Source organism: Athene noctua, chromosome 3 (assembly GCF_965140245.1).
Source record: "Athene noctua chromosome 3, bAthNoc1.hap1.1, whole genome shotgun sequence".
Taxonomy (NCBI): Eukaryota; Metazoa; Chordata; class Aves; order Strigiformes; family Strigidae; genus Athene; species Athene noctua.
The window spans coordinates 17,812,031-17,826,364 of NC_134039.1; the positions used below are offsets into that span (position 1 = coordinate 17,812,031).

Consider the following 14,334-nt stretch of genomic DNA (forward strand, 5'->3'; position numbering starts at 1 on the left):
GGAAAGGGGGGGGGGGGGGGGGGGGGTGTAGAATGTGATTATTTTGCTAATGCTGGGAGAGGGATGGTCTTTAATAAACACCTCAGAGAGCTTTGCAGCTTGTGATTTGAGGTACTGCTACGTGTTACTGTGTACTTCAGCTGAATGTGTGGCTTTTTTGAAGGCAGGGTAGCACTAGAACCCAAAGTATCCCGGCTGAACAAGAGTGTTTTCTTTTCCACAGTTCCACTCCCATCAGCTGTTTCACGTCTTTGTAGTGGCTGGCGCTTTCGTGCACTTCCATGGGGTTTCGAACCTCCAGGAATTCCGTTTCACAGTTGGAGGAGGCTGCACAGAGGAAGATGGGATGCAGTAAAACCAGACTTCAGCCCAAGATTGTAACCAAAACAGTATCGCAAGCGCGGTTGAAGCATACAGGCTAGTGAAGTGAATACCTAAGAAGAATCCACGTTTCAGCTGATGGAGCATGGAGCTTCATGGGGATTCTGACTAACCGAGATAAATTTTATACCTCAAGCAATGGAATGAATCAATTTGAAGACCAGGAAATTCTGAAACCCTAATTTATTCTTGGGATCTACAGATTGAGCTACAGAGGACCCTTTCTAAATCGGCTTCTGTTCAATGCCATATTTATTTGTAGGATTGGGGAGGGATAGCTTAGCCATTTCCTTTTTTTTTTTTTAAAAAAAAAAAAGAAAAAAATCAAGGTTAAATTTATATCCTCTTGGAGGGTTTGGGAGTTGATTTTAGATGCTCTTTTGGGAGAAAAACAAATTGTAAATAAGATTTCTAACTTTCTGTTTAAATAAAATTTATATAAATGTTTTAAACAATGGGTGGGGGGAAAAGGGTTTTTGTAAAGAATGCAACATGCAAGTACCACACACTGTTTCAATTTTGCACAAAATAATGATTGCAGGAGGACCAGGTAAAATTCCCAGGAGTGAAGCATGTTGGCCCTGCAAATTTTCCTGGTGGCCAGTATGCCCTGGGCAATGTAGGGTCCTGGCCAGCACTTGGAGTAGGTTCAGTACATGTACACAAAGGTTGTGAAGGCTGGATTAATCATGTTGTCATCCAGGTCACAGTGTTAGCAAGTTTGTTTACTCAAGTTACTGGAAAGATACATCTGAGCCCTGCCTGAGTGTGTGGGACAGCTGCCTTCCGAGCTTGTGTGGCCTGTATAGTTTTGGATAGTGGGATTTACAGTTAGTTGTTTTGGTCCTCATCATATCAGTTAGAACATGATGGGATAACTGCATGTGAAATGGCAAACAGTCCAACTCCATCAGTGCCTGCCTATACCCAAAGGCCCCCATTGAGTAGATGATTGCCATTTGTGGGCCTGCTCTGTTTTGTCTGAGTAAATGATGGTAATACACTTGTCAGAAGGTAGTTGAGCATGTGAGAGGAAACAGAGGTAGGGTTAAGATGGACTGGAAGGAAGAAACTGTGCTCCAGGACTTGGAGTTAACAGTTACTGCAGACCTCAAGCACATTACCTTCTCATGTGTCAGGCTCCATATGCCAAGGGAGTTTGCAGGTTTTTCTTTTTAAGAGGAAAAATTTGCAATCAACCCAATGCAGTTCCATTATTTTTTTTTCCTTAGGTCTGCTTCCCATCTGTGCTTTTTTAGCAGTGGGACTGCTGGTATTTTTTAAACCTAAAACTAAGAGTTCAGTTGGATTGCTGTGGAGCAGGCGCACCTCCTATATAAGGGGAGGCATATACACTTGTATAATTGATGTAGCTTGATCTTTGGAGCCCAGTCAGAAGCCAGACGCAAGGAGAATCTTTGGAGTCGTAAGATGAAACTTGAATGTTTTGTTTGTTATGGCACAGGTATTGCTTGGAGTGTTTAGTTGGAAATTCAGAGCAATTACCTCTCTCACAGATGAGTTAAGCAGCTCATAAAATGCTGTATTTCGCAAGGAAAGTAAAGGGTGGGGGTTTTTTGTTGTGTGGTTGGGGTTTTTCTTTTGTTTTTAAGACTCCTGCAAGTTCGTATTTTTATCCTTGAAGAGAAAAACGTGGATTGCAAAGATCTTCCCGGACCCTGGATATCACAGAGTGTGTTTTGGGGAGTTACTTTGCCTAATGGAGTCAAGTAGAAGCAGAATGCTTTCCTAAAGGTGACTGGATATTAAGGCTTCACCCCTCAAATCTTTGTAAAGCCTCTGAGAGCAAGGTCAGCTGCAGAACAGCTGCTGCAGCAGAGTCTGCGAGCTTACAGGGACGTGTTCTCAGTAGGATCACTACACCCGGATGCCTGTAGGGCCAGAAGAGTTTATCACAGGTCTGTGTGGTACTAAAATGAAGTAAAGAGCAGTATTAACTTGGATGTAAGGACTAATAGCACTGACATCCCAGGTAAAGATGTAGACTTGCCTGGCAGGAAGTATACTGGTGTCTGAGGAAAGCGTGGTACATATTGGAATCAGAGTTGTCTGTAGGGTGCTTTGGGATACCTCTGTTGACAGTACCAGCAGAAGTGGCAGTCTCCATCCTGCGTTCACTCCTTGAAGGGTGATTGTAACCTGGTCCTACACAGCACAGAACTATTACAAAAACACAGTACTCCACCTGCTATTCTTAACCCAGTCAGTCTCTCTGTTCAAGAAGTTTGTGTGTTCCAATGAAAACAACCTAGCTGTGCACTTTTCTGTAGCTCTTGCTGAGAACTCTTCCCAGGTTGGCACCTGAATGCCTTACTCTCAGCAGTCAGAGGCTTGCTTGCTCTGTGTGCAGGTTATTGCCATAGAATAGTTAGGACCTACAGCTTCTTTCCTTCCCCATTAAATAGTGGCCTTGTTCAGTATATTTCTTTTTAAAAATTGCTTACTGTTGGAAGCAATGAAGCACATTCTGGGGTTTTGATGGTTGGGGACTCGGTGATGGTTCCATATAAGATGGGATCTTATTACTTGCTGTATTCTTAACTTCTGCTAATAAAAGAACCAAATGGATCGTTGTCTAGTTTGAGTCTTTCTGTGCCGTGTGTGAGGCTTGAAAGAGTCGCTCTCACTTTCTTCCTTCCCAGTGCTTACAGGCAATGCATTGTAGGTAGAAGACTTCTGGTGCAGAAACCAGCCTGATGCCTAAAGACTTGTTTACAGTTGAACTGATGCTTGCTGTGTGCCTCCTCGAGCTAAAGCCAGTGGGTGGGGGAGTTTGTGCAACTGAAACATTAGTTCTGCTATTTGGCATCCTCCCGATGTCTGTAATACACATCAGGTATGTGCCTGGTCTTGCCATAGGATTTGAATACTGTCTACTGCATTTAAGCATCACAGCAGACAAGGGTGCCCATAGACTCTGCTGTCTCTTACAGTGCTAATCTTAAGGGAAACTTGTTTTTCCAAAATCTAGACCTTTATTCAATGCCCACTGGAGTTGCCAATTGTAGTACAGGGCTGACAGTGGTATGGGGGAAGGAGGTGTGGTTAGGTGTGTCTGGTGCCACCACTTCACGAAGATGCTTTTCATAAGAATTCCCTGACATGTAATTATTCCAAACTTGCAGAGAATGAAAAGCCTGGGACGTGTCTCCTGTCTCATGTCTGCTTGTTTTTGACTGCTGCCATATTTTTAAAGTAACTTGAGGACAAAGTGGGATTGGTGTTACCGCTGAGTTTCATCTTTTGTTTTGGAAAGCTTAGCTGAACCCACACTCTGGAGTGAGGGCATAAAGCTGCAGGGTGGTTGTGGGGCTGGCTAGCCTATTTCAGGGGTCTCTCTCCATCCCCCAAGCCTCCATCTGGATCTAGACTAGTTATAATTTCAAAGATTATCTATTTTTCTGTGTTTAGAGATACTTATTTTCAGTGGCTCAGTTTTCCAGTTCCTGATCTTGTAGATTTTAGAGCAGACTGCATGTGTACTGCCTCTTCCTTGCTCCAAGGTTTAAAAGGGCTTTATTTTACCACTGCAGGCAGGGTGCCAGGGGCTAACAGGCAAACAAGGGTAAGGAACAACCAGGCCAAGGAGTCAGACTGGGTGGAGTGTGATGGAGGAGGAGAAACTGATTTATGGACAGTATTGGAAAGCCAAAGGTGAAGCACTGAGGTGTGAGAGCTTACAAGTAGAAAAATGGTCAGAAGGGACTGAGGGTGCAAAGAACAAGAGCTGGGAGGGAAGGTGGGTGTGTGCTGGAGACATTGGTGGGTGCTGGAGATTGTGGTGGTTGCGAGCAAATTTTTAGGTGAGCTGAGATTCAGAAGAGATGTTCAGAAGGCCTGGACTCAAATTCCTGGTGTAGAGGGAAATGCCTCTCCTCTGGGTATGCAGGCTTAGGGGCTGTTGGGGGTGGGAAGGAGTGGGTGGGGCTGGTGCTGACCAGAACAGCCCTGTACCTAGAGTGGGGCATTTTGCTCCTTCATCACTGTTCTTTGGCTGTCAGCAAACATCTGTGAGCTGCCTGGGCAAGATATGCATAATCCTCCTCTGGAGTTGGCTCACACTGGCTCAGCATCTACGGCTCTGCTTTTTGTCAGTCACTTGACTCAAGATACAGGTTTTGCAGTGACTTGTAAGAAAGCCAGCTGCAGTGAATGACCTGTGACAGCTTGAGGTTTCAAGATGGATATTTTTTTTTTAAATGAAAAGCAAATTCAGGGAGTGTGGAGAATGTTGACATCAGATTACATGTGAATTATGCTAAAGAAAGCTGCCATGTTTGAGTATAAATTGGGTTTATTCTATTTTCAGAAATCAGAGTGATAGTTCAGAGTTGTCTGGACAGGCTAAAATTGTGTGTCTGCATGTAGTTGTGGCCATCCTTCACCCTGTGCTGAGAATCACTTGCTTCATTCATTGTAAAGGGCAAACTTATCCTGAGTATGGATTAAAGCACTGCAATCAAGGCAGCAACATCTAAGGCCATTGCCTAAGTTTTTAAGGAAATGGAAATGAAGCATATGATTAGGATGGAGGAGCTGAGTTTGGTTTAGTTGAAGCTATTAGAAGCTTCCCTGCAAAACTGAGTTCTTTTTTCCTTTTTTTTTCCTCCCCTGCTTTCTGTGTGGCATCAAGCAGTTTGTTTGAACCAAACTCTCCTGCTGGTCAGTGCTTTTATATTTGTCTGATGTGCCCAAGCTGAAATTCTCCAGACTGATTTCCAGGAATGCTGAACACTGATATGCTTTGCAGCACATGTTCCCTAAAAAGATCAGCTCCTTGAAGAGGATGTGTATTAATACTGAGGTCTGTATTGCTCTTTATGAAGAAGGAATACTGGCCTTGAGATCATGGCAACATCGAGGTGGCATACCCAATTATCTTCAGCTATTTTAACAATGAGCAATGTAGAAGCACATGAGGAAACCCTGTGCCTACCATCACCTGGGCAGCACTGCCGTTCAGCTTCTGTGAGAATCGCAGTGCAACTGGTCCCTTGTTCACCATCTTGCTCCCTGTCGGGAAGGTAGGCTCCTTGGGGAGGATAAGGGATGTGAGCCCAGCGCTCCTGTGTGTGTGCAAGGGGAGGCTTAGCCAGCTTGGTCTAATTTGTGGCATTTCCAGGAGCTTCACTGTTGCCATTCTCTCCTCTAGTAAAATTCATGTTTGAACAATAGAGCTATTCCTGTTTCTGAGCTGAGATGTTTGCACTTGGAGATTCATGATGATCTCGCTTATTGGCAGATTCATCTCTATAGTGGCACAGCTGGGCACAGAGGCTCTTCACAGTTGGCATAAAAACTGAACTGGTCTAGTTGTAAACAAGATGGGAAAATCATGGGCCTGGCTTGATTCCCAGACCAACAATGTGTTTCCCTAACAGAGGCTCCAGTAGCTCTCTTTTGTTTTTATTTCTAACCATGCCGAACCTGTGCATGTGGTTTGAGGTTTGCCTTAGGGCTGGCTGGAGCCGAGCTCCCCTAAACTGAAGAATTTGCTCCCTGCAGCTGACGCCAGGCTGTGGGGCTGGCCTGGAGCCGCTGATGGGGCAGAGACAGGCTGGGACAGCTCCCCACCGCTTGCAACAGGAGTAGCTGGGACCAGGGGGGTGGCAGCTGCTACTGGGAAGAAGTGGGAAGCCGTCCTTCCTGGGAGAGAGCAGCCGCTGCCACCACCTCCCTGCCTGCTTTTGGCTGTAGCCAGCCCAGAGCTCTGCCCTGGCTCTGGCCCAGCTTCCCCGTCTCACTGCCCGCAGGAGCAGCCAGGCTGGCTTTGCTGCCTTTGCCAGGGAGCCTCCTGCCAGTTTTGAAAGCGATACTGTGTCCCTCAGAGCTGGGCAGGAGGGGGGTGACATGAGGCTCCAGCCCCTGCTGCTGGAAGGGCCAGCTGCGTGGCTCTGAAGAAGGCCACTGCTGGCTGAAATTTAGACGAATTGATGTGGGGGCTTCTCTAGCACCTCCCTGTCGCCTTCTGTGCTACCTGTGAGAGGCCAGGCCCGGGTGTGACGGTGGCCTCTGGGAAGGCCAGCAGCCTCCTGCCACTGTCCCCACAGCCTGTCCTTGAGAAGGGCCGAGGAGGCACCTGTGCACATCCCTGTGCAGCGCCGGCGCTGCTCCTCCTAATGCCGGCGGGAAGGACAGCGGAGGCTGTCTGGCTCCAGAGGAGCCTCACAGGAGTGTAAAGACAGGGCTTGGTGCACAGCCCTCTCCTGCCGCCAGTGGGGGCCTGTCTGGGCAAGGGTAGGGTGACAGGACTCCAAAATTTGAGGCAGCAGCAGCAAGCAAAGCAGGAAGAGCTGATGAAATTTTCTGCAGGGAGGGCCCATGAGGTATTTACTGAAGAAACGTGCTTGGTGGCATTTTACTGGGGCTAGTACAGTTTGCGTCATGTGCCAGTGACAAGCTGCGTTGCTGCAGCTGATGTCATGGGAGGTAATGACAGCGGTGTTTGCTGACAAAGGCTCCTTTCAAGTGCAGGCAGAGGTGGTGTAAGAGAACCTGCAGTTTGGGCAGGGCAGAGGCCCTGGGGAACAACCTGTGCCAAGGTATGGGGAGCTCCCCCATGTCCAGGGGGGATGAGAGCAGCAACCCCTTCCAGTGATGGTCCAGTTGGTGATGGAGTTGTTCAGCTCATGGGAGTTGGATGCTCCTTCCCCGCTTGCTTTTGAAAACTTGCGTTGTGTAAAAGTGTGTGCTGCATTTGGCTGCCCTCAGTCCCCCTCCCCTGCAAGCAGAGGCTTGGGAGAGCCCAGGATTTCTGTGCTAAAGTACCACTGGGTTTTATCCGCAGAAAAAAGCATTCTGGAAAATATTCTGAGGAGCTCAAGTTTGAGGCACACATAAACCCGAGCAAGACTGTGGTACTGGTCCTTGGCAGAGAAGGCCACCCCCACCACCTCCTTAACCCACTTGGAGCATGCAGCTCCTTGCTGCAGCTGCTGCCATCCCTAGCCTGGAATGTGCCAGGCTCTTGGTAAGTATAAACCAACTCACGCCAGCCTGCTGAAGAGCTGCTGCTTTTGTGCCCACTCCCAAATGCAAACAGCTGCTGTAAATCTCAGACTCATTTTCCTGTTTTGTAGGATGAAGTCATCTCTGTCTGGCCATACTCGAAGGTCTAGTCATCCATCTGCTCTGTCCCAAGGCATGAGTCAAGGAAGGGCATGTGTATGTGACACTGTTCAAGGTGTGTGTCCCTGCCCGCAGCTTGGACACCCTCAGTGCCCCCTACAGCACTTGGAGGGGTCCAGGATTACCTCAGCCAGCAGTGGGGTGTTTCTGAAGCCTGTAAGGAGTATAACACAGAGATTTCAGGTCCCTTCCCAGCTCTCTCTCCACCTGCCTGGGAGGAAATCGACTGCAGATTTAAGGCTCGTGAAGCCCCTGATTTGTGCAGCAATCAGATGTGGCTGGGCGGGTCTGACGGACACCCCTCACTGTGGAGCACCACTTGTGACTTTTCTCCCATTGAGTCTTGCCTTAACAGAATAAACCCTCATGCCTACAGTTTGTGTGCTTATGGAGGTGGACATGATACTGCAAGAGGTACAGCTGCGATTTATAATGCTGTATCAGGATGGCAGCAGGATGCTGCTCAGCTGCAAGTGAGAGATGTCTCCTCTCACAGCTGCTCCACTGCTGTTCGGATCCTCTGGCATCAGATCGCCATTTGCTTTTGCTGACCTATTTTCATCTGCTGTGCCCAGCCATGGCTGAAGAAGTTGGGAGCTAGAGCAGCTGCCCTTCTGGGAATTCTTCTCTTGTTGTAGGGCCATGAACAAGCCAGGCAAGTAGAGCACTTTGTGGAATTTGCTTAACCCCATGGAGACCAGAAACATGTAGGTGTGCTTGGGATCTGCTTTGCTGGGAAAAAACAAGCCAGACATTTGCCTTCCAAAGCTAAAACAATACCTAGATGCAGCTCATCCCACTGTGGATCAGCAGCACTGTGGGAAGAAAAGAGCTGTGTTTGTCTCCTAGTAAGAAGCTAAGACAGACCTCGTGTACAGAAACAGGAGCTTCAGTAGCAAAACTGGGTGCTGCAGTGTGCGTGTGCTGCCTCCTCTGGGGAGCACCAGCATGGCCCCCGGGACCCGATGTGGCCAAGCACACACACCCGGGTTTTGAGGGCAGTGTGTGGGGAAGTTCCCCTCTTCCTTGTTCTCCACAGCAAGTACGGGAGTGGGTCTATAAATCACACTCCCTCCCTGGGCAGCAAGGAGTGCTCCCAGAGGGGTGCCTGGCACTGCCCAGATGCTGCTGCTGGAGCTTCCCAGGGACCCTGGGGTCTCCTTCATCCTCTCACACAGGACTCGGGCGAGGAGGGATGCCTAGGACATCCCTATCAAACACTGAGTGCAAGTGCGGGGGCACAGTGGGAGCAGGCGATGCAACCCAGTGAGGGGTATAAGGAGACATCTTCCCCCATGGCCCTGCAGCCAGAGGCTGGGGAGCTGTGTTGCAGGAGTGGGGCACCCCCAGAGTGGCCCCAGCTCAGGTGGTGGTGGGTCTGTGGGGTCATGCCTCACCCTCATCCCCTCCCAGGAGCCACTCTCCTCTGGAGACAGACCAGAGCATCTCCTGACTTAGTCATCACCCAGTTTCACCCCCTAAGCCCCAGCTCAAGCCCTGCAGCATGGGTGGGAGGGGAGCGGTTTGCTGTGGGGAACTCGGGGTGGGGGGCTGGTGAGCACTGGAGGCAACAGCATGGGCTCGCGGGTTGGGATGCGATCTGCGGGACTAAGGCGGCACAGGCTGAGGTGAATGCTTGGTGTGTGCTGCCAGCCCTGGCAGAGCCCAAGCTGAATGGGCAGCTGTGCCCAAAGCCTGGCTCTTGCTGCCTGGCAGGTGCCTGGGGAAGCCCTGGCAGCTCCGGCAGCAACTCCTCTTGCTTTAGCCGGCTGCACCCCAGCACCGGCTGCTTGGAGGGAGACATCCGTCCTCCTGCTGCTCACTGCAGCTGCTCGACGCTGTGGCATGCAAATGGTGCAAGTGACACCACAGCCCTGTTCCCAGTGTGTGCTCGGGTTTTAAGTTAGGGCAAACCTTCCCTCTTACTTTTTGATTTAAGAAATAATCCAGTTCTCACTCCCGTCTTATTCCCTCCAGTGGCAACCCTCCAGTGGCAACCTATGCACAAACTTGCTGGGTTGACTAAAGCAGGTATAACTCTTGTCTTCGCTCTCTCAGTGCAAGTCTCTTCACAGGCCCATGTTTATTGCAGATTAATGCACCCAAAATCAAACACGGTTCATATGTAGAAGAGGAATGTGTATTTATATCTTTTTTAAGCTGAGTGGAGATAGGACTGCTAATCCTTTCTGACAGGGCAGTCACCCTTGAGAGTGGTGCCCCAGGCAGGCAGGCAGGCAGCGAGGGGCTGGGGGAGCTGTTCCAGCCAGCGGGGGATGCCCTGAGCTGGTCGCTCCTCTGTCTGCAAGCAGCTCCTGACTTCTTGGCCTTGACAGCAGGCCCTTTTCCCTCTGCACTGCCTTCATCTTCCTCAGCTGCTTTTGGCTCTGATAAGGTCACTGCATCTGAAGCCTGGTAACCATCTCTACCTCCAGATTTACTTCATTCTACTTCCACAGCCAGAGCTGTAACGTCCTCAAATGTCCCCACCAGGACCTGTTTGTGGATGGTACTGTCCCCTTAGGGTTGGGTGGTGCTGGGGGTAAGAGGAGCACCATCCATACTGATGCTGAGATGTGTTTGTGGTCCTGTGAGGAAGAGGAAAGCCCTTTCCCATAAAACTGCCCTTTGCAGCAGCTGCGTGTGGGTCCAACCCTGGTGGTGGCGGCTGCCGGAGCAGGTGGCTTGGTGGGCTCAGTGAGGAGCACCGCAGTGCCTCACAGCCAGCAAGGGTGGAGGGCAGCGTTGTGGGCAGCACTGCTTGTCAGGCAGCGAGCAAGGAGGGTGGAGGTGCTTCCCCTGCAGGAGGTGGCAGCTCCGTGTGACAAGCCACGAGTCCTCAGGTGGCCAGAGGGGTGCAGGGGGCTTCCTTGCTGGCCTGCTCCCTTGGTGACACCACGGTGTACCCACGGGGGCCAGGGTGGCTACAGATGGGGACAGTGCAGAGCTCAAAGTGAGACCCTATTTCTGTCTGTAGCCATTGGCTGTGGCACCCCTGCCCCTGCACATACCCTGCTGGTGCAGGGACCCCCACCCTGCCTCAGAGAACTAGCTGGTTCAAAGGCTCCACTGCACAGCCAGAGGTTATTCTTCCTGAGCTCCAGTAAAAACAGCGGTGCAGCGACCAGGAGCACTTCTTGGCATCCCCATGAGCTGCTGGCACATGTCTGATGGCCAAGCCTCCACAGCTGCATTTGCAGTTCCTCCACCCACCCCCCATGGGTTCAGTGGGGAGCAGCATTTCAGAGAGGTAGTGCAGGACTGCGATTAGCACCAAACATGACATGCTGAAGCTTAAGTCTCTATTTAAAATATGCCATATATTTGTTTTTAACGAGATGGTATGGAGCAGTTCATACAAAAAAAAAAAAAAGGAAAAATGGATGCTCCCCACCTACTGTCCGTAAAGCTCTGTGAGAAATGGCCCATGCCCACCAGCTGGGAATGCCAGGCTCACGGTAGGGGGCTGCTTGCTCTGGAACAACCAAGGGCAGCTGCAATGAGCAGGGCAGTGCTGCTCCAAGGGGAAGAGTGCCCGTTTCTTAGCTGTTTCTGCAGTGAAACTAGCAGGCACCAGTAAACATACCCCCTCTTTTGGTGGGTCACACATAACCCCTTCCCAGAGGTAAAGCCACATCTAGGTGAGAAGCTGGATGCTGTGCTAGCAGTACTAGGAGGGGTCTCCTCAGCAGAGCTGGTGTAGCTGCAGCTAACTAGTCAAGCTGTGCTACTTCCCATTGTCAGTTGTGTGTTAAGTTAGTGCAGTTCAGGTTAGGTGCCATGTCCTACCACTGGGGTCCTGGCCAGGGACCACCCCCCAAGACCAGGAAATGCTGCCTCCCTGCTGGGAAGCACTATGGGCCCTGTTCCCGCAGGGCTGTGCCTGGGCTGCTCCACACCTGGCTGCTCAAAATCCTGGCAGCTCCCACTGAGGGACAGGCAGACAGTGTCCCCTGCCACCCCTGCTCTCCTAAGGCCAGATTTGCCCCACCAAGCCCTCTGCCTCATGGGGCCAGCTACCCTAAAGTGGCTCCGTGGGAGGCAGGGTGATGCTGAAACGCCAGCCATGCCAACAACATCAGCTGTCCTGGTTGTGAGCCGATGGCCAGCAGGAGAAGCTCAATAGGGAGCATGGTGGGAACGACCCTGTTGGTCCTCGCAGAGGCCTTTTGCTGTGGGCTTTTGAGGAGGGAGCAGCTTCCACCGTTGGCACCATGCTGAACCTCATGGTGAAGGATGCAGGATGTGCTGTGCCACATTGCTAACACCTTGTTTCCCCAGGGAGTCGCAGAGGGCTTCCCAGAAGAGCCTGTGCCCCCATTTCCTCCCTTTCCGCCGCTCTGGCCAGCAGCAGCCCCATCCTCCCGGGTGTCTGCCTCATAAGGTGCATTGCAGGCAGCATCACTGTTGCAGGCAGCGTCACTGCAGGAGCAGTGCCAGAGGCAGGAGGAGCAGCATCGGTGAGATGGAGACCTCGGCAGTGCCGCCACAGTCTTGGGCATTTTCCTGGGAGATGGGAGAGAGGGCGTCAGCTTGCTTATCACCAGGGTGGCTGCTGGCAGAGGGAAGGGGGCCCATCCCTCACATTTGGAAGGGGGAGCAATGCCTGTGGCTGAAAGGAAGGATCACTGGGGGCAAAAGAAGGGGCTAGTTTGATACCCATGGGCCATGGTGGCCACCTGCAAGCTGGGAAGCCACTCACCTTCTCAGCTTCCCCCTGCACCCTGAAACTGATCCCTCAGCCTTGGAGACTGTAGCAGGATCAGCTCCTGCCTGCACCTCCCTCCTGCAGCTCCTTCCAGCATCCCCTGTGCATGAGTGGGTCACTGTGCCTGCTCCTGGCCCCGTGGGGCAGGGACAGACAGCTGGGCTGCCTTGCACCCTGTGTGAAGGTGCCTGCCTGGCAGGTGGGAAAGCTGCGTGGAGGCACTAAGCCCAGGTTGCAAGGGCTGGTTACAAGAATCGGGGCTCTTCCAGCAGGTGAAACCCCGAAGAAGCCCAGCAACCCTGTAATGTCTGAGCTCAAGCCCTTCCCAGGTGTCACTAGCGTGACGGGAAGCCTCCTGGGGAGTCACACGCTGTGTCTGGGTCCAGCCAGCAGCATGGGCACATGATACATACAACGCAGGGGAGCAAGAGGAGACACGTGCACGGGGGTACAGGCATGCCCAGGGTGAAACCCATCCACGTGCACTCCCTTCCTCCCGTGCTGCCCCAGGGTACCTCAGGGTGAAACGCATGGCACGTGTCTGGCCGCCGCCTCAGCTTCTGGGACCGCATCCGTTCACACTTCACTGAAGCGTTATGTGCGAGGATGTTAAGGTCAGTGGCAGCAGCAGGCAGGAAAAAGGGGAACGAGCACCGTGCAAACCCATGGGGCCCTGATGCAAGTTTTCTTGGTGTTACTGCACAACCTGGGAGACAGAGTGGGTAGGATGAGGGAAGGGCAGGTCCCCCTGCATGGTCTGGAGACATTGCCAATCCCTGCAAGATGTGAAGGAATCACAGACAGCTGAAAGTGGCCAAAATGCCTGGAGACAGCTTAGCTTAACAGTGACAAGCTGCACCACGTCACTGCCCTTACGAAGAGCAAGGGATGAGGACCCAGCAGGAATGAGTTACAGAAGCGCCTGGGAGCAGTGCCCAGCTGCACCCACCCCACCACTGATCCTTTCATCTGGCCTGTCCCACCCTCACTCTCATACAGTGCATCTGACAGCCTGGATTCCTCTTAGGGAGCTGGAAGGCAGAACCATTACCTCCTCTCCACCACACCACAACTCTACCTGCTCCATGTCTCACTCTCCAGCTGTCCCACAAGTCAGGCTGTGCCCTCCACCCCCATGGCAATTGCCCTGGGAGCATGTTTTCCACCCTAGCAAAAATGGAGAGGAAGGGGCCCGTGGAGCTGTGTGTCCCTGCTGTGCATGGAAGGATATATTTGACCTCTTTCACATCCAGCAGGACGGGTGGGAAGAAGCTGCAGTCACAGGTGGCATCTGTGATGAGGAGCAGCAGGTTACTGCTGGCGATCTGCTGCACCACAAACATCCTGCAAGAAAAGAGTAGGTGGGAGAAAGCACATCCCTCTTGCTGCAGTGCCAGAGCAGCAGCCCCAGCATCACCTGGCCCACAGCAAAAAAATCCAACAAAACCAGAGATCATCAGAAATGGAGTGCCAGCAGAAAGCAGGCGAGGAGCTGTATGCATGAAGGAGGTGGCATTAGCACACCTTTTTGGCCTCAGGAAGCTCCAAAGTGGCTCAGATTTACAACTCCATGCTAGGCACAAAAGCCAAAATCAAACCTAAAACCCAACCAACCAAAATACCAACCAACAAACAAAACCCAACATAAGCCCTCCCCAAAAGGGGCAGCATGTCACAGCAGCTGACACCTGAGAAGGCTTGATTTCATCCAGAGGTGTGACAGTGCCCATTCAACATATATTTATGCATATGCTTATACAGTGCAAGGAAGTATGCACTATGGTCCTGCAAGAAGCAGATGTTACTGGAGTGAGAAAAGGAGGATCCCAGTAGCACTGCACATTTATGTCAATGTGATAGGACTGACCAACTGGTGCTTGGTCCTGCCTACTGCCACAAAAACATGCAGCTTCAGTTTGCAGCCACAATTTTGCCTGCCCCTTCACCTCCCTGTTGGGCAAGCAGACTATGGAAAAGGGCTGGTGGTGAGCACAGGCACCTGCCAGCTGGGATGTCCTTAGTTGTAAGGGTTTGCCTGAGGACGTGCACATGCGGGCTTGTGGCAGGCTGCTGCCTGGTTGTGTAGGCGGCGGGAG

The 14,334-nt window shown here is 51.5% G+C and overlaps 2 protein-coding genes across 3 annotated transcripts in view; one reads left to right on the plus strand and one right to left on the minus strand.

Moving 5' to 3' along the window:
- The window catches only part of ADIPOR2 (adiponectin receptor 2), a 47,190-nt gene extending 44,220 nt beyond the window's left edge, over nt 1-2,970 (plus strand). For both annotated transcript variants that reach the window (XM_074902141.1, XM_074902142.1), the window contains exon 8: nt 224-2,970. In XM_074902141.1, the coding sequence (XP_074758242.1) occupies nt 224-355 (132 nt within the window). In that variant the 3' untranslated portion in view covers nt 356-2,970. The remainder of the gene's footprint in view (nt 1-223) is intronic.
- Nucleotides 2,971-9,605: 6,635 nt separating this feature from the next.
- Nucleotides 9,606-14,334, minus strand: part of CACNA2D4 (calcium voltage-gated channel auxiliary subunit alpha2delta 4) — a 131,634-nt gene continuing 126,905 nt past the window's right edge. The window contains exons 37-39 of the mRNA XM_074902143.1: nt 13,470-13,582; nt 12,754-12,836; nt 9,606-12,036 (exon numbers count right to left, since the gene is read on the minus strand). Coding sequence (XP_074758244.1) covers nt 11,950-12,036; nt 12,754-12,836; nt 13,470-13,582 — 283 coding nt within the window. The 3' untranslated portion in view covers nt 9,606-11,949. The remainder of the gene's footprint in view (nt 12,037-12,753; nt 12,837-13,469; nt 13,583-14,334) is intronic.